The following is a 25,291-nucleotide window of genomic DNA, read 5'->3' as shown; positions in this document are numbered from 1 at the left end:
AGACACACACACCTTATTATTCATTAAATAATATCTACACCTCCTTTAATCTAATCCCACGTCATGTTTGTACTCATTAAATGATCAAATGGGCTTAAACTCAATTGCTCTCCGTGTAATTGACAATACTGCCACACCTTCAGCTGTCTGTGGGTGTATATGGTTTGCTGCAGAATAAGTGCTCGTCACATGAAGGTGCCTTCTTCATTTTACTTTGTCTGTACTTGCTCAGAGTACAAAACTGCTTTAAAACTCCTTGGTGACTGCATTTAATATGTCCCCTAAGCACGTGCAGAAAGAGTAATAAGGAATAAGAGGGTATTTTAACTTGAGGAGAAAAGTGTCAAAAAGGAGACATGTAAGGTGTATGGGGAAACACACAATGAACAAATACATAAAAGCAACTTAGAATTGTGGGTTAAACACATGAAAAAGGAAAGTGTCACATTAAGATTAACAACGGAGGACAGAAGACAAAGAAGTGGAAAGAGAATAAAAGACAGGCTGGGGCTTGTTCTGGTTTTCTAGTCATTTAACATCTAAGCATCACTTCAAACTAGAGGTTGTTTTAACATTCAGCTCAAGGCAGAAATCCATCCCACAAAACCCTTTCTGTCTCTCTTCAAATAAACCCTCAGTAAGTGAATTTATAGATGGCTGCAGATAAAAAAAACTCCTCTGGGAGATCATTATTTCTCCGGAGGCCCTGCTTTCACCCAGAGCCTGTGGATAAAAAGGTCCCTCATGACCTCCACTGACAGCCAGAGGTCAAGTCAGTCAAAGTCTTGACACACTAACCCTAACCACACACTATATCATTTCTCCTAAATACTGTAGATCTGTCGCTAAATCACTGTAACTGGACACTGGTGCCACTGATGTACTTCATGGAAACATAACAGACGTCCTTCAGACTCAGAATAGAAGACCTTAGTGTCATGGTGATGCCCTCCAGAGGCAGAGTTCACTGTCACACCAATGATGCAGATGCTCAGAAAAGCTTGAGTGTCACAGACTTTAATGTACACTGCTAAATGGCTAAAAGGCAAACTGTTTAAAAGCTTCAGTTTGCCCTATTCAAGACTGAAGGTCGGAGGTTCAGACTAATGAACAGTTTCCAGTTTGTGATAAGTGGAAACTGTTCATTTCATTAGTGCATTTCATTAATCATTTGCCTCAGTGCCATGGTGCTACATGCCCTAGATCAGTGGTTCTCAACCTTTTTTGAGAACTGGACCCCATCATTTCTCAAACCATCCTCATGGACCCCCAACCCCCGCGCTCACACCCCATCCCGTTTTCTTTCCCCAGCACAACAACATATTTCCACTAAATTAGGTAAATAAAAAGATTAATAAAGTCAAAAATTGCATATTTGTAAATTCAATAAATGCAACTTAAATGTATTACACGTGACCATTTAATGGTTTTCAGTTGCATTAAAATTACACAATAATCACAATTACATCGCCAAAACATTCTATTTCAGTATCTCCCACAGTTTAAACACACTTTACTGCAGTTTATTCTTTTTACATTAACTTGTCAACAAGGACTTACACCAACTGATTACTGATCAGTTACTGTTATAAGTAACCATTATATAATGTTTAATATGTGTAGAAAATTATTAAAAACAAGAAAACAACAGATTTACCAACGTGATATAGAGGCTATCCATTGTTCAATAAAAATAAAATAAAAATAAGTTTTAAACTTCTATCAGGAGTGAACTCTGACGTGCACCTTTGATGAAAAGCAATTCAAAAGCAAACAGAGCAGTCGACTCTCTCTCGAGGTGCTGTGATGTCTTACGCCCACCGCTCTAAGAGGCTGTGTCCACCGAGGCGCTTTTACGCAGCTGAAAACGCCCGCTGCAGGCCCTAAATGATGCCGCATGACGGGTATATCCAAGTCAGAAATGCGCAGAAACTGCTATATATATAGGCTATATTAAATATGATTAGGTTTACATGAACCTTCCCTGCACAGTGAGTGAACATGATTTATGAACACAAGTAACCAGTCAATTTGGCAATTAATTTGACTGCGATAGCCGACTCGGTTGATTTTTATCTGCGTCTGGTGGGTGTTAATTTCAAACCCTGAATGCAAGATAATAACTCAATTTTTTTTTAAGGGTTCTACGGACCCCCTGCAATTACGCCACAGGCCAACCACTGCCCTAGATCACTCTGTGGGGAATCTATTGCGTAATGTACTGTACTGCATTTAAAGGGCCAGTAGGCAATTTCTGAGAAACACTGTTGATATCTGTTAATATTTTTTTCAGAAATCACTTACTCGGCCTTTAACACTTTTTTACTGATCATAGCAAAGTGTAAACACCAGCTGTGGATCCATGCTGGAATCCATGAAATGCTGAGTGTTTCCTGTGGGACTTTTAGAGGAGCCGTCTCACAGAGTTTTATTGAGCGTTGAGTTTTATTGTCGAAGTACCTCTGCTGTAGGTGGCAGCACTGTGGACTCCAGTTGGCTGATGGTGTTCTGAAGCAGGTTCGCAGCGTCCTCACAATGGCTGGTCAACTGTTCCAACCTCTGACATGCAAAATAAATTTGTTTCAGAGACAAAAATGGACCAGATTATTTGTTGACAGATTATTGCATTTGTCCTTCTCTTGACAGCACGTCTGTAAATGTTTGCTTTTGTGGATTTTTGCTTTATTAATTCATGCGAGTTATATAAATGAAAATGATGACGATGAGGAAGATTTTCTCACCATTCTGAAGCAGACCCAGCTGCTGTGGGAATAAGGGAAAGTGCCATCAAACTCTGTGGGAAGTTGAGTGATGTCCACATGCTTATGGAGAGATTTCATGGACGTTAATAACTCCACCTGACAAACACAAAAAACACAACATGCTTTAAAGGGGAAAATATGTTTTGTAGCGGTATGTGAAACACTTAGCTATGTTAGAATCGCTTGGATAGATATCTAGGCTACAGTATGGGTTTAAATAGATCCCGTCCAGCTGTTACAGTTACAGACTCTTGTAGCTAAGCAGGAAAGTCCTTCAGCTAAGAATATCTTTGGCCCTCTGATTAGACACTTGTGTATGAATTGGAATTTTTTTAGACAGCAAAGTGTTGTGTTTCTATCAAAATCCAATGTTAGTACTCTGTACTGGATGGATGTTTTTGTTTCATCAAACTGGAAGCTGTACTTTTTCTCTGGTGTAAAACCATTAAGCCACGTTTAATAAGACAATCTTGCTTTTTTCTTTTAAATTAACTATGGCACTTTAGTAGACGAACATTAGACTATTTACCATCCGGGTCAAATTTGATTTCTATTTCTCCTTCTAGAGTTAACTATGGTATATTTCCTATTCATATTTATAGCATATTAACACCGTGTGTTTTTTCTTCATCCTTTTAGTAAATATGCAGCTCACATTACCACCTTATGTGGCATCACGACACAAATTCAACAATCATGCCTGTGTGTTACCTGTACAGAAGAAGCTTTCTCCATGCGTAGAGCCAGATCTCTGTCAGCCAGCAGCAGTACTGTATGGATGCACCCAGGCATGGCTTCCTGCAGAAATTGAGTAGACTTTATTATAGTGCTTTGTGAGTGCTGCATGTCTCTGACTAAACTGCAGCCATGCTCTCTAATGCTAAGCCGCTGCGAATAATTCTTATGTTGTTAAAAACTGTGGTGGCTGCTTCTACTAGAACTGGATGACCAATATAATTCCTGTGGGTTGAGTTTGGTCCATGTAAACAGCATTTTGTGGATAGTAATGTCATTATCCTTCATGGTTTCTTTCCAATTGCTAAACAGGTTAAAACGAATTGAGTTGAATAACTGGATGCTTACATCGCCAAATCCATAATTTATGAACACTTGTATTTTTGAATGTTTATTCCCGTGATGCATATTCGTCCTACACACTTCGATTGTTGCCAAAGTTTCTTTACACTGAAAAATGAGTCATAATATTTTTCTGTGAAAGTTGTTGTCTCAGATGCTTTCAATAGAGCTCAAGTTGTATTTGTACCATGAATGTTCCTTAACTATGCATTCACGTCATTCAACAATCGTTTCCAAAGGTTACATAACCAGACATGAGCCTTGAGAAAAGCCTCCTGTCAGTGTGAATAATGCAGGTCACATACAGAGAGGGAAATAATTATTTGATCTCCTGCTGATTTTGTAAGTTTGCCTGCTTACAAAGAAATGAAGGGTCTATAATATTTACGGTAGGTTTATTTTAACTGATAGAGACAGAATATAAATAAAAATCTGGGGGGAAAATGTTATATAAAGGTTATAAATTGATTTGCATTTCAGTCAGTGAAATAAGTATTTGATCCCCAAGCAAAACATAACTTTGTACTTTGTGGAGAAACCCTTGTTGGCAAGCACAGAGGTCAGACATTTCTGATAGTTGGTCACCAGGTTTGCACATGTGTCAGTATACATTTAGTCCACTCCTCTGTCAATCTTTAAGGTTTCTTGGCTGTCGCTCAGCAAATTGGGGGTTTAGCCTCCTTCCCAGATTTTCTATAGGACTAGGGTCTAGAGACTGGCTTTGATGTGCTTCTCCTTAAGCCACTCTTTGGTTGTCTTGGCAATATGTTTTGGGTCTTTGTCATGTTAAAGGCTCATCCACGACCCATCTTCAGTGATCTGGTTAAGGGGAGGAGGTTCTCGTCGTCCAAGATTTTACGGTACATGGGCCCGTCCCTCAGCCCCTCAATGTGGTGAAGTCATCCTGTACCCGTGGCAGAGAAAAAGCCCTAAAGCATAATGTTTCCAACACTGTGCTTCTCTGTAGGGATGCTGTTCTTGGGGTCATAGTCAGCATTTCTCTCCCTCCAAAAACAGGAGTCAATTGTGGTCTCGCAGCACTTTCTCCAAAGCCTTTTCTGAATCATCTTGATGTTCATTGTCAAACTTCAGATGAGCCAGGCGGGCCTTCTTGGGCTGGAGGACCTTGCGGGTGCTTCAGGATTTCAATCTATTGTGGCATAGCGTGTTACCAATGGTTTGCTTGCTAACTGTGGTCCCAACTGTCTTGAAATCATTAACATGCTTCTTCCGTGTAGTTCTGGGCTGATCTTTAACTTTTCTCATGATTATCTTTACTCCATTGGGGAAATCTTGCAGGGAGCTCCAGATCAAGGGCATTTGATAGTTATTTTGTATTTCTTCTATTTCCAAATAATCACACCAACAGTTGTCTCCTTCTCACCTAGCTTCTGTCTGTAGCCTATTCAAGGTTTGTGCAGGTCTTCAATCTTGTCCCTGACATCCTTTGAAACCTATTTTGTCTGGACCATGGTGTTGGAGAGGTTGAAATGGAAGATACAGATTCTGTTGGCAGGCATCTTTTATATACATAACAAGCTGATTTAGGAGTACTTTCTTAAAGTGACAGGACTAATCTGTGGTCCATATAGGCACATAACCAATCTGTGGAGCCAGAATTCTTGCTAGTTGGTAGGGGATCAAATACTTATTTCACTGACTGAAATGCAAATCAATTTATAACCTTTATATAACATTTTGTCCCCTGATTTTTTATATTCTGTCTCTATCAGTTAAAATAAACCTACCATAAAAATTATAGACCCTTCATTTCTTTGTAAGCAGGCAAACTTACAAAATCAGCAGGCGATCAAATAATTATTTCCCTCACTGTACACTATAACGAAGGTAAAAACCAAAAAACAACACTCTGTAAAAACAGACAAGGAATATTTTTTCGGGTCAACTCTGGCCTGTTTTTTGTTTTCTTCCATGTCACAATACATTAGTCATGCAAAATGATCATAGCCACATCAGAACAGTAGCAAGAAAAAAAACTTCTGAAAAGAAACAATAGCATTTACTCAGGAATGTTCCAGTAACATCAACAAGTTGGGGAAAACTTGTCTGAGACATATTTACTCACTGATGCAGTTTCTTTCCCCGAGCATTGTTTAGTATGCATGAGTGTGTGTAATGTATGAATATGACTAAGGTTGGGTCAGGTTTCTGGCTTTTCTCTGCCATGTGGGAACTTAAAAGCTGATGACAAGGAATGGCTAATGTGGGGCTTGATCAAAGTAAACCTAAGTCTGGCAAATAACAGATAATAATAGGATCATATCTCAATAATTCAGATAAAGCTAGAATTAATATTTATCAAAGGCTTCTATACATTGGAAAAGGTAATGTGTCTTTTTAAACCAGGGCTTTTCTATCTTGTTGACAAATCAATTTATAAAGCAAGAGAAGAAAAATCAATACGTCGGTTGGCCACATTTCAAACATATTTATATGAATACCGAAGCCCCAGGAAAAAGTGCAATTGTCAGCACTAAAGGACATCTAGAATAAGATGATAGTATCGGCCCACGTCAGTTCTCTAAAGTCCAGCCACTGAGTTACTGCATTCATTCAGATTCCTCTCATCTGTCAGCATTAGCAATGACCCTGACTGCACTCAAGCGCATCTGAACGCATGTGACGTTTACATTGTTCAGGACTTGCTTAAATCATCCCTATGCTGTGTAAAGCCACCTCTTCCACAAGACAGCACTTGCATTCTCTCAATCATGGATTACAGATGATACGGACGAAAATCAAAGCTGTCCAAAAACAACGCTGTGATTAAAAACATTCTTCAATTTTACTTTTCCATTGCTGATTCTTATCTCTCTCCGTAAATCGGGAAGTTGGTGAAGTCAGCCTTGGCATGGCCTCACTGCCTGTCTGTCTGTCTCTTAGTCGGGCAGGTTGCTGGCGGTAGAAGAAAGCAGCAGAAATCTGCATTAAGGCCCTTGGCACAAAACCAGAAGCCACTTCCATTAAGAGTGCTCAGGGATCAAGTTCCTACAGCAGCTGAAGAATTGTTTTTAGTGTTTACTGGTTTCCTCAAGCCTTTCATGTAAATGGCTGGTGAGGTGATAATATCTCAACAAAGCATATTTTGTAAGGCCACTCATATAAGATAAGCCATCCTTTTTCCATAAACACTGACGTAGGTAATTAAATATGACAGAATATGTACAAGAATTCGTGTTTTCATATCAAGCTTCATGTCAGCTGAGGAAAGAGAAACCAAACCTGAAAAATCACTCTCATTTATCTACATACTCTCGTGTGAGCATGTCTCAGCGTGTGTTATTGTGCGTGAACGCATGCATGGGAAGGTAATTGTATATTACCACAGTTATTAAATGACTGTTACATTTATGATGCGTTGCTTTTATTTGCTTTGTAGGGAGCCGGTCTGTCAAGGTTTAGCCAATAATAATTGTGATTTTGTTGATAGTAACTCTTCCTCGCAGTTTAGTTTGCTGGCTGTTGAATTCCTCAGTAGCAGATGTCGGATTGGAAGTCGAGGTTAAATCATTAAGTTTATGGCATGTGTGCATTCCACACAGTTTTCAAGCAAGTATTAAAGAGAAAATGCCTTTTGGACATGAGTGGCGTGTTCACTGGAGGATATGAACCAGGGTGTGTCTGTGCATATCCCTTATTTAACACATCATATACAGTTAGGGCGTTCTTACCTGGAGGATGTTGAAGGCTTTAAAGAGAGCAGGGACAGGAGAACACCTGCGGGCATCCACCAACACAGTCAAACCCAAGGCACTGACTTCTTTTCTGTAACACATGATGAAAGTCAGATAAAAACACTTATGGAAAATGTTGTTATCCAAATTTCAGAACAGCAAAGACTTTTGCTGAAATATCTGTTGCCTAATAAATCAAAGGTCTGTTGTTTCCATCTAGATTTGTGACAGCTCAAAGGTAGTTCACCTGAGTGTAGTGTAGAAGTAGACCATGATCCGCACCAGCTCTCCACAGTTGCAGTTTGGATTTAACCAGATAGTATTCCTCATCGTCACTGTCACAAGTGCATGGCCTGACTTATCTCTTGTTCCTTTGATTAAGATAAAAAAGAGAAGACATTTGGACCATATCGATTAGGGATGTAACGATTCACTCAGCTCACGATGCGATGCGATTCACGATTCTGATCTCACGATGCGATTTATTCACGATTTACTCACGATTTATTTTGAAAAAATGATTTTAAACAAATTAGAAATGAACAACTTCCCTTGCATTATTTCTTAAATGCTTCACGTTTCTTTGTATGATAAAATAATGTTTTATTTCAAATAACAAAACTAAACTGCAATTTTATAACAAATTAATAATAGAAAAAGTCTCTTTAATATAAACAAACTAATACTGTCTGAGCTTTTCTTGGATTTTTTTGCATTTAAGAAATATCAGCATCCACGTTTAGGTTTGCAGTGAAAATAGCGGCCCCTGGTGTTCAAAAAATGTATTGCGATTCAATTCAAGCCTCAACCGATTTGAATCGTCGCTCATTATAACCGATTTTCAACCGGCTCACGGTGAATCGTTACATCCCTAATATCGATTCAAACCTGTATTTGAATAAATGATAGACCGTTTCATCGGACGCGCGCGCCTGACCCGCAGTTAACTTCTGGTTTGTGTTTGGCTAGTGTCTAATAATATAACTATTTATATTTTATTTAATTTATGTTCATATTAATTTGTATTATTACTTTATTGTATAATAATTGTATTAAATTAACCATTTGTTGAATGGGTCCTTTAGTTCGGTCGCATTTAAAGAAACCATATGGTACATTGACATCTAGCTGTTGAGCTTGGTATCGCAGTCTAATTTCAAATTTTTGGAGAGACAAGTTTAGCCAAGTAACGGATCTTGACGATTTCTTTTGATTATTATCAGAAATAATCTACAGGTACTCTATTGTTTGTGAACGTGTAACGGAAGTTAACTGCAGCCCGCGCATGCGTTTGTTTATGTTGTTGCTTTGAAACCGTCTATAAGTCCTTGTACCAGTTCCTCACCAGGCAGGCAGAGCACTCCTGAGTTCAGGACATCAGGATTGATGTCATCGGTCTCACTTAAAGCAGATTGGGTTTTCTGTGAGATGGCCGGCAGTGGTAAAGGAGCTGCTGAAGGATCTTTACTCTGGCTCTTAGCTGACAAAGGAGTATCAGACAGGTTGCAATTGGCTTCACTTACTGCCTCACTGCAAGCTGAAACATGAAGATTAGTTGGGTCACACACACAAACAAACACAGTTATCAATTTTCCATCTATTTTGGCATCAGACACAACAACACATCTTTCTACTCGTCAGTATGCGCATAGATAACGTAGATTTAATCAATGTGAGTTAGTTTGTGGCTAACTTTGACTGCTCATACACACAAAAAGTGATCTTTTTATTTAACTCAAGACATCATTAAAAAAGCCAAATACAAAAAAAAAAAAACTGTTCAGACTATCTGTCTTTTTCCTTTAGATCCATAAATCTTAAATCCTCAACTAACAAGCACCAAAGTAAAGAAGACCTCCAACAAAGCATAAAGTGTAAGCATTTGCCCAATCTGTCCCAGCACGTGGCTTGGCCTCAAAATCTCAAACACATTCTGTCAGCCAATTTCAAAGCATTCCAGGTATCACTCCGTGCATCGAACCATAGGGAGGCGTGGATCTGTGCCTCATATAACTGACAGCCAGATATGGCTCAGAGATAAGTAGAGATCAGCTTCCGAGAGTCATAAAACTAAAGCTTTGCTCCAGTGCACTGCCGCTACTGTTGAAGAAAATAGATACTGAGATCAAAAACACATGATATGCAGCCCTGGGTATTCCATGTAGCACAGGACTCGTACAACAGCTTCCACAAGGACAAGGAAAACAGGGATAAATTGTTCTAAAGCAAAATCTGCACAAGACTGCTATATTTCAGAAGGGATTTTGGCTGAAACAGCAGACTTGAGGCTCTGAGGAATCTAAACAGTGGAATGTTATTCTACAGTTAGGTAGCAGCTACGCTAAATCTGAGAAATAAGTCTTTATTAAACTTTCTCCACATACCCCATACCTCCCCCCACAGGCTCTCGCTTTCCTCACCCATCCAATATGCTCCTTGTCAGAGATCGCTCACATAAAGGAGGAAGTCAAGCATAAGAAACCCTAAGGAGCTGAGTGGGCTATCAACTCTAACTTGATTCTTTTTGCATTTCTATCCGATTTTCATTTCCTTTCTGACTTGGAGCCAGAACGTCATTTGGGACGTCTCTAAAACATAGCATTTATAATGTATAATATATAACCAGTAGACAGACATGTTTATTGTCATAAAAAGGTGCCTTCCTGTGAATGTGTACTGTACAGTATATAATGCACGTGTGTCTGTTTTTAAAATGACACACATTATTAAATACAAGACTCTGGCAAAGCTTCCACAAGTCAAATATGGTTCCCTGGAGGAATAGTTACTGATAGCACATAGGTCCTCTCTCTTTATAAATACATGCGTGTTCCATCTGCCTACCTCATCAGCTCTCTCACAGCTTGAATTCTCATTAAAGTCTATGCTGCTTTTCCTGCTTAAGAGGGTTTATAGTGCTTAAAGGTACAGTTCACCCAAAAATAAAAATTCTGTCATCATTTACTCACCCTCGAGTTGAAACAAATCTGTATAAATGTCTTTGCTCTGATGAACACAGAGAAAGATATTTGGACGAATGCTTGTCACCAAACAGTTCTTGGCCACCATTGACTACCATAGAAGGAAAAATGACAATGGTAGTCAAAAGTGCCCCAGAACTGTTTGCTTTCCTTCATTCTTCAAAATATCTTCTTTTGCGTTCAACAGAACAAAGCAACGTCTACTATGGTAGTCAATGTTGGCCAAGAACTGTTTGGTTACATGCATTCTTCCAAATATCTTTCTCTGTGTTCATCAGAAATGTATACAGATCTGGAACAACTTGAGGGTGAGTAAATGATGACGGCTAACTGTTCCTTTAACAACAGTGTGAAAAAAGGTTATTAGCCTTTCAAAACAAAGCATATTCAAGTCCACTAAAAATGTTTCATTTTCAATTTGTAGCCAAAAAGTAAGAGTTTAGACTTATTCCGCTGAAAGTGTGTGGCTAACAGTACACAAACCTGACACCTTCCAAACTAAATGGATGAATGTTGAAAAGAATAAACGAACAAAAAATAAGCTCAATTTTGTGTGCATTTCAGTAATAACGGTATTAGCTCTGATGTAATACTGAAACACAAACAATGTTTTGGGTTTTTGAACCACCCACTAAGAGAGAGAAAGAATAAGATCTATCATAGTCAGACTACCACAACAAACACACTGTCACTGATTCTGTCTGCAATATAACCCCCACCCGTTCTCTGTTACTTAAACACTTCATCCATAACCACCAAACACCCCCCTCCACCTACCCCCTGCATTTTCTGAGGTACCACAGCAGGGATTGTGTTCAAGCCCGCCCATCTCACCTCATTTCATATATCTCTCTACACCTGTACCACACCTGAGCCAGGTGAGCACATCCGGCACAACCAAATTTTCAAGATGATAAGAAATCATTTGTTCTCCCTATCTGCAGATACGCTAGTGTGCAGACAGGTAGCTCCAGATCACGCAAAACTTCCTCAGACTGCATACATCTTAAACTTACTCTCGGCACTGAGCTTTATTCTCAATTCAAGCAATATTGCATTACTAAAGCACACAAAGCAGAAATCCTTCACATAACCGGCTTCTCTGCCGTCTCTTTTTACAGCTCGCATTGTAAAACCCCTTGTATCTTGGACGGTGTTCAGTGAAAGGAATGTGTGTGTCTAAATTTGAAAACAAACTGTCTACAGATTGGTATATGGCCTCTTTCTCCTGAAGAGAAAAGCAGCCATAGCAGGTCGTGGCATGGGCCATTTGAGAGCTATTTGTAACCTGTCAAAAGTCTGCGACTGAAGAACCCTTTACAGCTGCCTAGTGTATATACTATAGATGAATAGTGCCACTGAGATGGTTTGTAAAGTGCAACTCACGCATAAAACACTTTCATTACAAAAGTGAGGAGGAACAAAACACGAAAGCGGGAAATAATTGAAAAATTAAGGATGAAATTGTGATAAGGTATATGATATGAAATGAAGTGAATGAGGAAGAGTGGGGTGAGAGAAGCGGGCTCTTCTTCATGAGCTTAGGGAGAGGAGGCAGTCTCTAGATGCAACCGAAGCAGTTTAGAGGAACTGCTGAAGATGAATCAGGAAGGGAACTTAAAAAAAATTCTCAGAAGAAAGAAAGCATATGAACAAAGTAAAGGTGAGACGAAGATGGACTTTGGTGAAGATGACTCTACCTTGCTCTTTTTGCTGATGGCAATGGGACTCCAAGTCAGTCTGCTGTTGATGCTCTGCTGAAGAGCCATCCTCTTGACTCTCCTCATCTCTCCTCACATCCTTCTGCCCCTTTCTCTCCTCCTCTCTTTTTAACCCTCCTGCAGTGGTTGTGTCTTCTCCCATCCCCATTGTGTCCTGAGCGTCTGTGTCTATTTGCTCTGGGTGCGTGTGTCCGTTTGTGTTTGGCACCTCTGAGGCTGGATCAGAGACTTGGGAGCATGCTGACTCGACTCTATTTTCAGCCTCCTGCTCACCCATAACCACAGGACATCTCATAACACTGCCCTCTGATATCACTTCGATATCGCTTGGTTTCTCCTTATCTGTCCCTACAGAGGAGCTGCCCTCTTCGTGAACTTGAACGTTTGTTGTTGTGGAGCGAAATTTGGGTGTGGTGTCTACCAGACCTGTTTGAGCCTTCTCAACTTCTTCTGTAGTACTAACGGTTACTATATCTCTTTCTGTCTTTCCTTCTGTTACATTGCTTTTCAGTTCCACCTGTTCTGCCTCCTCGCTAGGTGGCTTTTCCACATCTTCCGTTTCTACATGTTCTGCTTTTGTCAGGCAACCGTCTACCTCCGGGATCTCTACCTCTGTCTTTGTTCTGTCTTCACAGGGCTCTGTCCTCACCTGACCTTGTGAAAATGTCGTAACCAGATCCTCCCCAGGCACTGGGCTGAAAGAGGCCAAGGCTACCTGTTTGCTTTGTAGAGCAGCTAAAACAGGCCCGACTTCTTCCACAGCACTGGCGTTACCATCAGGTTTCTCAGTGTTATAACTACCATCACTACATGTCTCATGGTTCTTATTTACTGTAGGAGCAACTGATTGGACTACAGGAAGTACATGGTTCTGTTCAGGTGGTGTAGGAATGTGTGAGTGTATCTGACATAGGCTGGACTCAGACATGGACAATGACTTGTTCTGCTGGTCATAACAGCTTCCCAAATCACTGTCACCTCTCATCTGCTCAAATTCAGAACTGATGTTTGGTTCTTCCGCTGAATTGGACATGGAGGATTCAACAATAGCTTGTTTTGAGTTTTCACTTTCTTTACTGTTAGTTAACACTTCCTGTTTTGGTTGTAATGTGTCAACTACTTTGCTGTCTTGTGCCACGTTGACCAGTGTGCTGTCTGGTTGGGATGCACTAAATAAATGACATTCTGGTTGTGTTGTGTTCACTGTATTGCAGTCTGATATTGAAGTGCTGACTAGCTTCTTGTCTAATACGCTAGCTGATTTGTCTTGTGGTGAAGTCTTGACTGGCTCATTGTCTGGTTGCGATGTGTTAACTGGTTCGCTGTCTGGTTGTGATGTGCTGACTGGTTTGTCGTCTACCTGTAATGTGCTGTCTAATTGTGATGTGTTGCATGCTGGGATATCTAAAAGTAGAGCTGAATCACAGTTTGAGTGCTGAACGAAAAACTCTTTGTCAGACGCATGCTTAAACACACAGTCACCGGTGGCTGTACCTGTAGCACAGGTGGGCTCAGGCCCTTCAGCCTGCTGATGTTCACTCTCTACCACAGCAGGTACGGTGGGGGTTAAGATCACAGGTTTGTAGGTGTCATTCAGGTCTTCAATTAACATGGCACACACCATGCTTTGCGAGCACGCTCCGTTCTTCAGGGGACTTTCTGCTGGTTTAGCTTTAGAGGTAGTGGAGCCTCCGGCAGTCTGTGGTTTATGTAGATTTCTGTAGTTCATGCTAATGGCTTGAGTGAGAGAGCCTTTCTGTGGGGAAAAGCGCGGTAAGGAGATATCGGCTAGCTCCACGTACTCGCCTTCAGAATCCTCCGCTGTGCAGCTGGAGCTCCGCCCGCTGTTATCTTTATTGATCTCATCAAGAGCATGGAGGAGCTTAACATCCTTGTTTTGACAATCCGTCTCCCCTGATTGGTCTTTGGAAGTGTCAATAAAAATACTACATTCTATGTCAACAGGGTTGTCCTCCTGATCTCCGGCAGAGTTCCTCCTCTCTCTGTCCACATGCTCTTTGACGACCGCCATACTTGCACCTTGTTCCAAAACTTTGGAGGGTCTGCTGATAAATTCTGGGTGAACGATATCCTCCCATGGTACCCTAAATATGTCATTATCTGCTGATAAAAGACAGTGTTCAAGAGCGGTTCTTCTGACCACACTCCTTTCCCGATTGATGGAGTCCAGCCAGTCCATAGTGAATAGAGAGGTGTATGCTAGCTTCGGCACGTGCAGCTCCTCAACATGCTGCCCGCTAACTGCCAAGCACTTCACTGTAATACGAGGGGGGCTTCTAGGTGAAGGTGTCACTTGCAAGTAGAAGTCACTGGGCCGTAACACACGCCAGTCCAAAGAGGAAAGCTGGATTATGATCTTCTCGTGGATACACAGCGGCCAGCCTTCGTGGCGGAACAGGAAACCACAATATGGAAACTGTAAAGAGAATAGAGAGAATCAATCAGTCTGGGAATCTATCATTGCTCTTCTATAGATATTTCATCGGATGCACGCGCCTGGCCTGAAGTTAACTTCCGGTCTATGTTTGTTTATCAGTCTTGCTAGTTGCTAATAATATAACTATTTATATTTTAATCAATTTATATTCATATTCATATTTTATTGTAGTATTATAGATTTTTAATAGTTTATAATAGTTCATTTAATAGTTATTAAATAAACAATTTGTTGAATTTTATTGTATTATTTTGTAACTCAAAATAATACATACATACTTTTAACTTCCTAGCTAATGTAATTTAATTGTTATTTATTTTGCTTGTTATCAGAAATACTGTATTCTAAAAAACTGTACAGGAGCTGGATGTATACCGGAAGTTAAGTTTGGGCCACAAAAGCACGCATGCAAAGAAACGTTTATGTTGTTGCTTTGAACCCGTCTATAGACGGTTTCTGCGGCATCAACCAAAACAAACGTTATGTGGCCCAAACTTAACTTAAGGTAGACATCAGCAAAGAATTAACAACTGTTGAGTAGTTTTAATTTAATTTAATACAATTAATATACAATAAAATATGAATACAAATTAAATATAAAATAAATTGTTATATAACAAAGAGCAAGTGACCTTCGGGCCAGGTGTGTGCGTCCGATGAAACCGTCATGCCTTAAGTTGAAAAAAAATCCATTAAGTTTTAATACACTGAAAATGTAAAAATTAAGATAGTGGCAGGATTATTATTTGTTCAGGCCCTCATAATAAGCAGTAAGATCAGAGAAAATAGCTATTTAAGATATTTTTTCTATTTTCCCATACTTTTCAAGTGTGGAAAACTATTATCATCAACTAATACTCCCAGATATGTTTTTTGCTTAGCAAATGGAGCTAGTGTTTAACAATGCATTTTTTTGCCATTTATTATTGCTTAAATTTGTTTAAACCTGCTTGTCTTGAAGTGGGCTCAGTCTTGATAAACTTCAATCTTATAGATTTTTCCTTGCTACTGTTACATCGGACTTGCTCAATAGGGGATTAAAAGACACTTTTCTTTGTGGTCACGTCTTCCAGGGTATGTGTTCTCGCTGGCTGTGTTCTTTGCTGAGCTGTCGCTGCTGCCTCCTTGCTTGTCCAGGACGCTGAGAGGGTCATGTTCTCACACAACCACTGACACTGCATACCACACATAAGGTAAGAAGCAATTTTGCATATTCTTAACATCCAGTTGATGACACCTCAGAGGAGATCAGATTAGGAAACTACCTTGTTAACAAGAGCCAATCTCACCATTAATCCCACCTCTGTTATAAATACTACTATGATTGCTTTAAGAGATCTTGGTTCTGTTGATTACACAGCTCGCGTAGAACATTGCTGTTTAGACACTATACAAAACCACACTGCTTGTAGGCCCGATCTGTTAGATACTGCCCTAAAAGGGGGAGAAGAACTATTTTTAAATAGCTCATGTTTAAAACTTTAAATCTGATGGTGTATACTTCTATGGTTATTATTAAGATTGATTGATTTGAAATCCATGTGTGTATAGGGGCCTTTACTGTTAGTAAACATTGTTACGCGTTTTTGTGGGCAGAGCTTAGGTGGAGGCAGAAAGATCCCCCTGACCGCATTACTAATGCTAGGTAGCACGTTTTGTTTGCTTGCTTTTTGACAATGACTAAAAAAAAATTTGGATAAAATTTTAACATGTAAGGTCACTCACTGTCTAGGACCGCGATTGTTTTTGAACATACTGTAACATAAATGTGTGTTCTGGATACACCCTCATGATGACTAATGATGAGTGGGGGCTCAGCTATCAAAACATTACACTCAGAGTAGGACATGACAGAACAACAAGAGATCCTGACTTCACACAAAGACAATGCCGTTGAAATGAAAAGAATGAATGAAGTAGCTAGTAAGAGGGAGCAATAAAATGAAAGGGAAATGTGTAACTCATGCATCCTGCTAATGGCGTGGGAATGCATTGTCTACACATTTCATTAGCTTACAGTATGTGTATCTAATACACTGATCCATCCAATCGCTGCCTTCTGTGTTTAAAAGACCAGCATTCATGATCACCAACAATTATTGTGCATGCGCATGTGCTTCCCCCACAGGAGACATGGAGGTCACCGTGGCAGATCACGTGGCTGCCTTGGTTGAATAATTAAATTCTGTTCATGGAGACATGTCAGTAACTCTTCCTCTTTCAACAGATAAACCAACTTATAACTTTGTGCCAAATCAGCTCCTGATACGGAGCCTGAAACCGGTGAAGGTCAGAGAGCTGTAACCCTGACGGGTATTCTGACAGACCTTCGGAACCCCAGCGCATTCACGCCAGCAGAGTGAAGGCTGTCCCGACTGCGCAGACAACATCAAGCTCCAAAAATGAGGCCCGAGTCTCTGTTCTTTGTGCTCCTGCTTGCATTGCACCTGATCAGTACAACAACTGGGTGGAATAGATACAACAATCACACACCTGCACAGATGATCCATGTTTTCTACGATTTTTTCCATCTTTAATTCATTGAAGTATGAATTTCTTACTGAAACATCAGTATGTGTCTGGGTTATCACGCTGATTATTGATGATTCTGGAAAATCATACACATGATGATTATATGATGTGAGAATAGTGCGAGCTAGGTCTTTTACCACCTCCTGTCTGTTAGCGAGGCAAAGAAAAGGAAATTAAAGAACATGAAAGAGAAAATGGGGCCGGGTGAGGTCTTTTGGTCTGCTGAGCCATTAAGAGTGTGGAAAAATGATTTTGTCTGTTTGGTAAAGTGTACCCCGAGTTCGGGATAGATGATGTCAAGTGGACGGATTATTATCTAGGGGTGTCCTCGACTAAGGATTTACATAGTCAAATCAGAATTGTCATATTGTAATATAGTAGACTGATAGTCGAATCGCACATCGTCCGGACCTCCGTTTGGAAGAAAATATAAAGACCGGACCTCTTGGAACTTTAATTGAATACCCCCCCTGTTTTACATCATAAATAATATTTTGGTCGGCGCAGTACGTGCCCGTCTGATACGCAACTCCCCATTTAAACAAAATGGCATGATCACCATTGCATAAAACCTCTGTTAAGATTCGACTGTGAGATTGGCAGTCGAATCATGCTCGTCCTTTCGAAGCATTGAATCTTCGACTATTCGGGGTCACCCCTATCTCTTTTGTAATGATAACTATAATCATTAAGGTGTAATCATAAGAGCGCTAAATTATAAATGGTTTAAAGTGGCCAATGTTAAATATTAATTCTTACATGGCTTTTATGATCAGAGTTCTGAGTGTTATTTTTCTATTATGATCTTCAGACATGTTTTTGTCTTTGTCGTCTGAGCGCCTGTAATTTCCATTCTGATAACGGATGAGAAACAAACTGTCTGTTCTTTGATTAAACTCTTCGTACCATTTCTCAAGGATGCATAGTTGAATATAAGCCTCTGTTTGTACAATAATAAATCGAGAATCAACGGAGATGTTCCTTGAGTGTGTGTCAGTTATTTGGTTCTTCCGGTGCCGTAACAAGACAAGAGATTTCTGCAGATCGACTTGGTTGTAGAAGACTGTTTGTGTGCACAAATGATCTAACAGCTCTTTAGCGAATAAAATGCACTGTGAAAAGCACTATTCTGGAACATTTGAACTGAACTAATGCAATTAAGCCTGCATCAATTGCAAAATAGATATTATGTGGACATTCAGTCACTTCTAGGATGTTTTGGGATGCATTCAAATTCATGGAAGACAGTGAATAACAGCTAATAAAATCGTAGGGGATTAGAGAAGACAGGGATTAAAGGACACGTGTTCTTTTCTTGTTAAATCCGGATGCTTCTTTAGGTCACCAAGACAGTTTAGACAATAAGCCCTTTTATTGTAACTCAATTCAGAGCCCTGCAGTCACTGCATGTGTATTTCATTTGAATGAATAATGTTGGCAGTAAAAAGACTTCACCACAAAACAAGTTTAGTGTTTAATGTTCTCTTTGCTATAGAAAAAAAAACGAACGTTCCCACTAAATACCAAAATGACTCCATAGTTTACTGCATTTCTTCCTATCTGCTTCCTAAATGACTTTAATATTGAATTGTTCTATGTAACATGATGCAAAATGCTTTCGGATATACCAGAGATGAAATGAATATTATAAGTTTGACTCCGGTCGGCTGAAAATGACCCATTTCCTTTGAAAGTCAGAACAGGCCGAGGGAGGAAGGAGAGTTGTGTGTCCTTGTGCTGAGGGTATGGGGGAGGTGAAAGAACTTTTTATTCACAGACCTCTCAGTTCAAGCTTCTGTTTCCCATTACTATATCCTCATTCACTTTCAAAAAAGCCCAAGCTGTGGCCCCCACCTACAAGGGAGCAAGAGACGGACCTGGAGATACTCCACTGACCCCAGGTGCAGCAACCTGCAGCTGTTCCCACAGTGTTCAAGAGAGCATAAATGCACATGCTGACACACACACACAAATACACAACAAAAAAACGCTATACATAAACCGGTAGGGGTTCTATTTAGGGGCCTACTTTCAGGTGCATACTAAAGCATAGCTCTCTCTCCACCTGCGCTGACCTTTGTGTGGGAGTGCACAGCAGGAATGATGGAAAGTATTTGTGGGGTCTCCCAGATGTCTGAGCCATCGGGTCCCAATGATTCTTTGACATTTTAAAGTGCTGAAGATTTTGCTAAACATTACCCCCCCCATCATTTTCTGTCCTCCTTTTGTCACGTTCAGTCAAGTATAGCATATGGGGGTGTCGCATTGAAAACTGTAACTAAGGAACCAGCAGCTAAAATAAAGCGTGAAGAGCGTGTGTGTGTGGACAGCTGTGATGAGCACATGTGTATGTGTGTTGTGTGTGAGGGCCACCTTGATATAGCTGGGAAAAGTCCCTGCACCCAGAAGCGCTGATAGGACTTCTAGGGTCTTCTTCTCAAATAACCAAAACAAGACGCACTAACACAAACACTCAGGCCAACAGGCTTGGCATCGCTTTTTTTTTACATAAATGTGTGTTCTGGATACACCCTCATGATGACTAATGATGAGTGGGGGCTCAGCTAACAAAACATTACACTTAGAGGAGGACATGACAGAACAACAAGAGATCCTGTTATGGAGAAGAGATGTTCAGGAATGAAAACGAAAGCATCAGCAGCAGGTCATCTATCATTTTAGTGACTGGGAACACTGCAGCACACAAGCTTAAAATAAACATACCTTATCGTCACCGTCTGCTGGTGTGGACGCAAATATAGTTAAAGTTATCATAGTTATAATGTAACCGGTCCAGACAATCATTACAGAATATGTGACCATTAAGAATGAAGTTTTTTAATTAAATCTTTAAATAACCCACCCTTTAATAATTGTATTCCTTTCTTATTTGTTTCTTATTTATTTATTTAACATGAACGTTTTTCATTCATATTCCTTTCTTATTTGTTTGTTAATTATTCATTTAACAAAGTTTTTCGTTTCGCATTCCCTTCTAATTCTTTTATTAGAGAATGGCTTTTATTTTCCTTGTCATTGCATTAATTGTAATTAAATAACTCTTATTGCAAGATATGGCTATCTAACGTAAGTGTTTTTTTATTTTCGTTTCTTGTTTATTTTTTGCTTGATGTGTGCTGTGATTATTCGTTTTGTAAGGTCTGTGTTTAATACAAGCAAATGTTATTGTACTTTTTTGTAGTTTGTCTGTTTTTATCTAAGAAAGAAAAAAATTAATATGCAGTTATTTGTTCGTCTTTATAAAGTAAAACGCGAGTCTTGCCGCTGCCACGGTTCCTCTGACTCAGATAATCTCCGCCTTTCATCTTAACCACTCCTCAAGCCCCGGCTGGCTCGCTGTGGCCCAAGGTTTTCGTAGGGCCAAAAAAAGCGCCGTTGGCCCTGAGTAAGCCCCTGCGAGGCCCCGGAAGTGACTGTGGAAACGCGAATGGCCCTGGCGCGCACTAGCACGCCCGCTTCTGGCTCGATAGTGGAAATGCGGCTATTGTCGGGGCTTATTTCTGTGATAACAACTGGCTGCCTGTACATTATCCCTTACTTAACGAAAGTCTCCCAGTACATTCTTACAACACAAATGTCTTAAGACATGTACATGTTTATTTATGTAAAGTTGGGAATTTTCCCATCTCTGAGTGAGTTCATCTTCATACAGTACATAACAGATCAGCAGACGGGCGAGACACCTCAACATATGTGCTCATTCTAGATACAGATAACTATAGACTATATTCTTGAAGTAATTAAGTATTATTTCTTAAAGGTGTCATATGACATGGCTAAAACTAATATTATCGTTTGTTTTAGTTCAAAAACGCTGTTTTCCACATAGCGTGCATGTTTGTATCTCCTCTTTGCCCAGCCTCTCTAAAATGCGCAGATTTTTTATAAAGCTCATCACTCTGAAAAGCGTGCAAAAATATCGATGCATGTAACTATCGCACTATTTCAATAGTGTATCGATAGTGATACCTCTACTAGGGCTGTGACGGTGGCCGTGACAACCGCACCACCGCGGTGGTAAAGTGCCATGACGGTGGTGAACTGCCACCAGCGGTAGTGCACGTCACTCTGACAAATATAGGTGTAATAAATATGAGAGTTGCGATAACGATTGCTAGTTGTAGCCTTTCAGTTGTGGATGGTTTTATTTGAAAGATTTTACATTAACAGAAATTATTGGCATACGTTTCCATTGGTGCGTTCGAGCGCGGGCCTGCACGGCAAAACCCAGGTTATTCTGCGGATTTTGCAATGGATCTTGTTGTGAAATGAACAGATACGGAAAATCAAAACTGGCTATAACCCGCTTATAGTGTCGGAGTGCGTGCAGGTTTTGCCGCGGTTGCGGAGAGACATCTATTCATTTGCGCTCCTGTGCACATCTTCTGAATGCGCATTTAGTGCAGCTGTTCTCATTTTAATCTGGACAATGTCAACAAGTAAGTTTCACATCAACGAGTCAGAAAAAGTAAAGTTTTTATGGCAATCTGAATAGGAAAGCCAATGTAGGTTTAAACAGTTTGTTTCAAATGGAATTGTTAAGGACTGTAAGGGTTAATACGCCACTGACTGAAGTTACTGCAACAAGAGCTTTTTTATTTAGTATTTAGCTTTCTTATATCATTTAAGTTTTTATTATTCACTGATGTTTATTTAAATGTTTTATGTGCTGTAGTGTGCCGTTTCACTGATGGATTTGCGCGTTAAACATTGCGGATGCTTCATCCTCATTTATTTCAAATATCATATTTCAATTATTTAACAATTTCAAGTATTTAAATAAGGTCTATATTTCTCTTCCACTCGTCATGTGGTTGCTACACGCAAATATAATAATATAAATATTATTTATATAAATAATATATATTTCTCAACCACCGCACCACCGCGGTCGATTTGTCTATTACCACCGCGGTGGTAAAAAACTGCCACCGTCACAGCCCTAACCTCTACTATCGATAATTTTTTTTAAATAATGTCATATACATACGGCCAAAAGTAAGTGGAAGCGAGCATGGCGAAAAATATAAGAACGCTTCAAGCTCTCAGAGCTGATGTGCGGGTGTGCTTTGGTTTTCAAAATAAGTCATGGAGTAATGAGTTATATAAAATAATGCTGTTTGTAGGCTTCGCAAGTCATGACACAAGTCACTTGGCTACTGCAGTGCATTAAACAAAAAGTTTATTAAGAAAAGTAACAATGACATTTATTGTGCTTTCACGGATGTGACACCAGCGCATTTACAGCACGGATGAACCAGGGGTTTTATACTGCCCATGTTCAGTGTTTTAACTGTAATGCACCACAACAGCCAAGTGACTTGCGTGAGCCACCTTATTCCCCTGTGCTACCCACTTGAGGGGCGCAATCCACAGTTTGAGAACCCAAACCTCTGATCTAAAGGTCCATGCACCACTCTGCAGAGGTAAGAGATGTTTTTACACTTATCCTTACAGAAAACCCCGGTGGTGCACAGCATGTTGTATTCCTAGCTCTACTTTTTACACTTTCTATTTAAAGTATTGCAATATATCGCAAATGTGTATCGTATCGAAATACATAGCAATATATTGTATCGTGACCCATCTACCGTGATATGTATCGTATCGGGAGGCACTTGCCAATACACAGCCCTACAGGTTTAACCCAACTCCATTCCGTTTTTATCTGTCCATTTATTTTCTTAAACTGAAAGGGAACATTGACACTTACACATGCATCCTGTTGAATGCTCTGTAGGATGTGTTTTGCAGGCACCAGGAAGTCAATGATGTAGTGTAGCCCGTCCCCGCGATATGTCGTCTCCACCACATCTAACACCTGGCACAGCACAGTGGCCGCAGTGGCTTCGAACGGAGGGTACAGAGCCGAGAGTGTGCTCTGGATACAGCTGTCCAGAGATTCAGAGTCCTGCAGAGAAAAACACAGAAATACTCTCAACTTTCAGAAGAAGCTCTAGTAACATAAAGAGAATGCTAGATAACTTCAGTTGGCCACTGATCATCCTAACAGCATGAAATGCAATGCTGTCCATCAAACCAGGAGACAGCAAGATATATTTTGCAACTCCATCACATGCATGTTAAAAGCACACTAAATCACCCAGGCTTGTTCTTGTCTGTCAATACCCAGGCAAAGCTTTTTCTGCTGTGTCCACGTGTTCGGAAAGCAGCTGATCAGCGTTCCGGATGGCCTCCATGATGGGTCTTTCACCACAAGGAAGCTCAGAAGAGCACAGCAACCGGCAGTGAAACATGACTCTTTCAGACCAACCAAAATGCTGCTAAAAATATCAGCCGCTCCAGACACACTTTAGGAAACAGGCTACTGAACTTTACTCAGTTGGTTGGTTTCTTATAAACATGATCTCATCATCTGCCCTTTACACTCTTTGGTTGAATTTAAGGGTGTTTGTACTGTTTGTACTTGTGGTCAGCAAATCAGTTTATACTTTCTGCAATTTTGCAATACATTTTTTCTCATTACTGGTCTTTAACATGTAATGCGCAGTTGTAACCAGGTGATGACAACAAACAAGCCTGTGCGCACATATACACACAAACCCAAATCTGTCACTCATTCCTCAACCCAAAAGGTAAGAAAATTAATTTCAATACCCATATTAAAATATTCTTCTTATTGACAAATGGGCAAAACCCAGATAGTGGCAAATTTTACAAAATGTAAAATTACAACTAATTAGCATTTGGGGTGAAAGTAATTAGTTTTTAATATGTCATAAGTTAATTTTGGTTGTAAATATGCCTGACAAGATTGTTACACTGAATTACATTTTAGTAGGCATCTTCTGTAAATCAGGGAAAATAAACGCGTGGATTTTTAACAAAGCTCATCGCTCTGAAAAGCGAGGTGTGCTATGATTGGCCAGTTAACCAGTGCGTAGTGATTGGTGGAATACTGCAAGCGTGTGACGGTAATGTAACGCCTCTTACCATATTTGGAACATTAGGTTCCAAAGCAATTGTACTGACAGGTACACCCACCTTACTTGCGTATACATTTGGGCGGTCTTAGTCAACTCATACCACTAACTGACGTAGATTTGTGGGGGTGTGGTTACACGAGTCGTTTCAGGCAGGTCTGGGTGAGCTTTCACTTTTAGATAGAACGCATCTTTTGTTCCGACACTTTAATTTTTGCAGTTTTACGTGTCTAATGCATGCATGGGCAACTTATAACACACCAAAGACACATAAAAACACGTATTCGAGCCATATGACCCCTTGAAACAGAAAACGTTTATTCTTTTTGAACAACACTAATTTAAAGCAGTATTACACTTATTGTTTTTATGCTTAAACCCTTTTTCGTCTTTGACCCATGTATAGATTGCAATCTAGGGGGTAAGACCGCATTGACAGTAAAACTACAGCAGAGATAAAGAATAGATAAAGAAACAAAGAACATGACAGGACTAAAAGAAAACACGGCACAGCTGTGTAAGCATTTTAATTCCACCAGCACTAAACAGAACATGAGAGACAAGAGACATTATGTAGGAGAGATGAGAAAGAATTTCTCTTAAACAAAACACTGCCCAATTCAGAAAAAATATAAATTACTAAAGAAGATACACAGGTGTGTTAACAGAAGGAAGAAATGTGATAGCCAGCCACAACAATATAAAACACAGCACAACAAAGAGTTGGTTGAAAATAGATCAAAGGCAAATATTCTGCAGTTTGTAGTGTTGCATCAGTTTTTACATTGCATTAGTCTCAGATGACAAGACCAACTATGAACAGCACACAAAACTTACTAAGTAAAATGGTATATATCTAAATGACTAATTACTTAATAAAACTGGCTAAAATGTCTTCAAACTTATTTGATCACAGAAATGTCAAAAGACATGTCGATCAGAACAATAATTTTTCCCTAAAAGGACAACTTTGACCACAAGGAGCTTCAACACCATAACCATAACAATTTTCCCCCGCACATCTCAAGCATCAGAAATAATACACAGGATGAAAGTGTCATCATTTTCTAATTCTCAGCTTTTACTTTGACTGGTGTGTG

General features: G+C 39.8%; 1 protein-coding gene across 4 annotated transcripts in view; it reads right to left on the bottom strand.

Moving 5' to 3' along the window:
* Positions 1–25,291, bottom strand: part of plekhg4 (pleckstrin homology domain containing, family G (with RhoGef domain) member 4) — a 71,856-nt gene that overhangs the window by 30,806 nt on the left and 15,759 nt on the right. For 3 of the 4 annotated variants that reach the window (XM_057333965.1, XM_057333948.1, XM_057333956.1), the window contains exons 2-9: positions 22,961–23,158; positions 12,216–14,673; positions 8,880–9,071; positions 7,782–7,905; positions 7,532–7,625; positions 3,474–3,560; positions 2,742–2,858; positions 2,461–2,559 (exon numbers count right to left, since the gene is read on the bottom strand). In XM_057333965.1, coding sequence (XP_057189948.1) covers positions 2,461–2,559; positions 2,742–2,858; positions 3,474–3,560; positions 7,532–7,625; positions 7,782–7,905; positions 8,880–9,071; positions 12,216–14,673; positions 22,961–23,158 — 3,369 coding nt within the window. The remainder of the gene's footprint in view (positions 1–2,460; positions 2,560–2,741; positions 2,859–3,473; positions 3,561–7,531; positions 7,626–7,781; positions 7,906–8,879; positions 9,072–12,215; positions 14,674–22,960; positions 23,159–25,291) is intronic. The other variant, XM_057333974.1, reaches the window with a different exon arrangement.

This window comes from Triplophysa rosa, linkage group LG1 (genome assembly GCF_024868665.1).
Source record: "Triplophysa rosa linkage group LG1, Trosa_1v2, whole genome shotgun sequence".
In the NCBI taxonomy this organism is placed as follows: domain Eukaryota; kingdom Metazoa; phylum Chordata; class Actinopteri; order Cypriniformes; family Nemacheilidae; genus Triplophysa; species Triplophysa rosa.
Note: the sequence above shows the minus strand (reverse complement) of the source record. Positions and strands in the feature narration are given on the sequence as shown.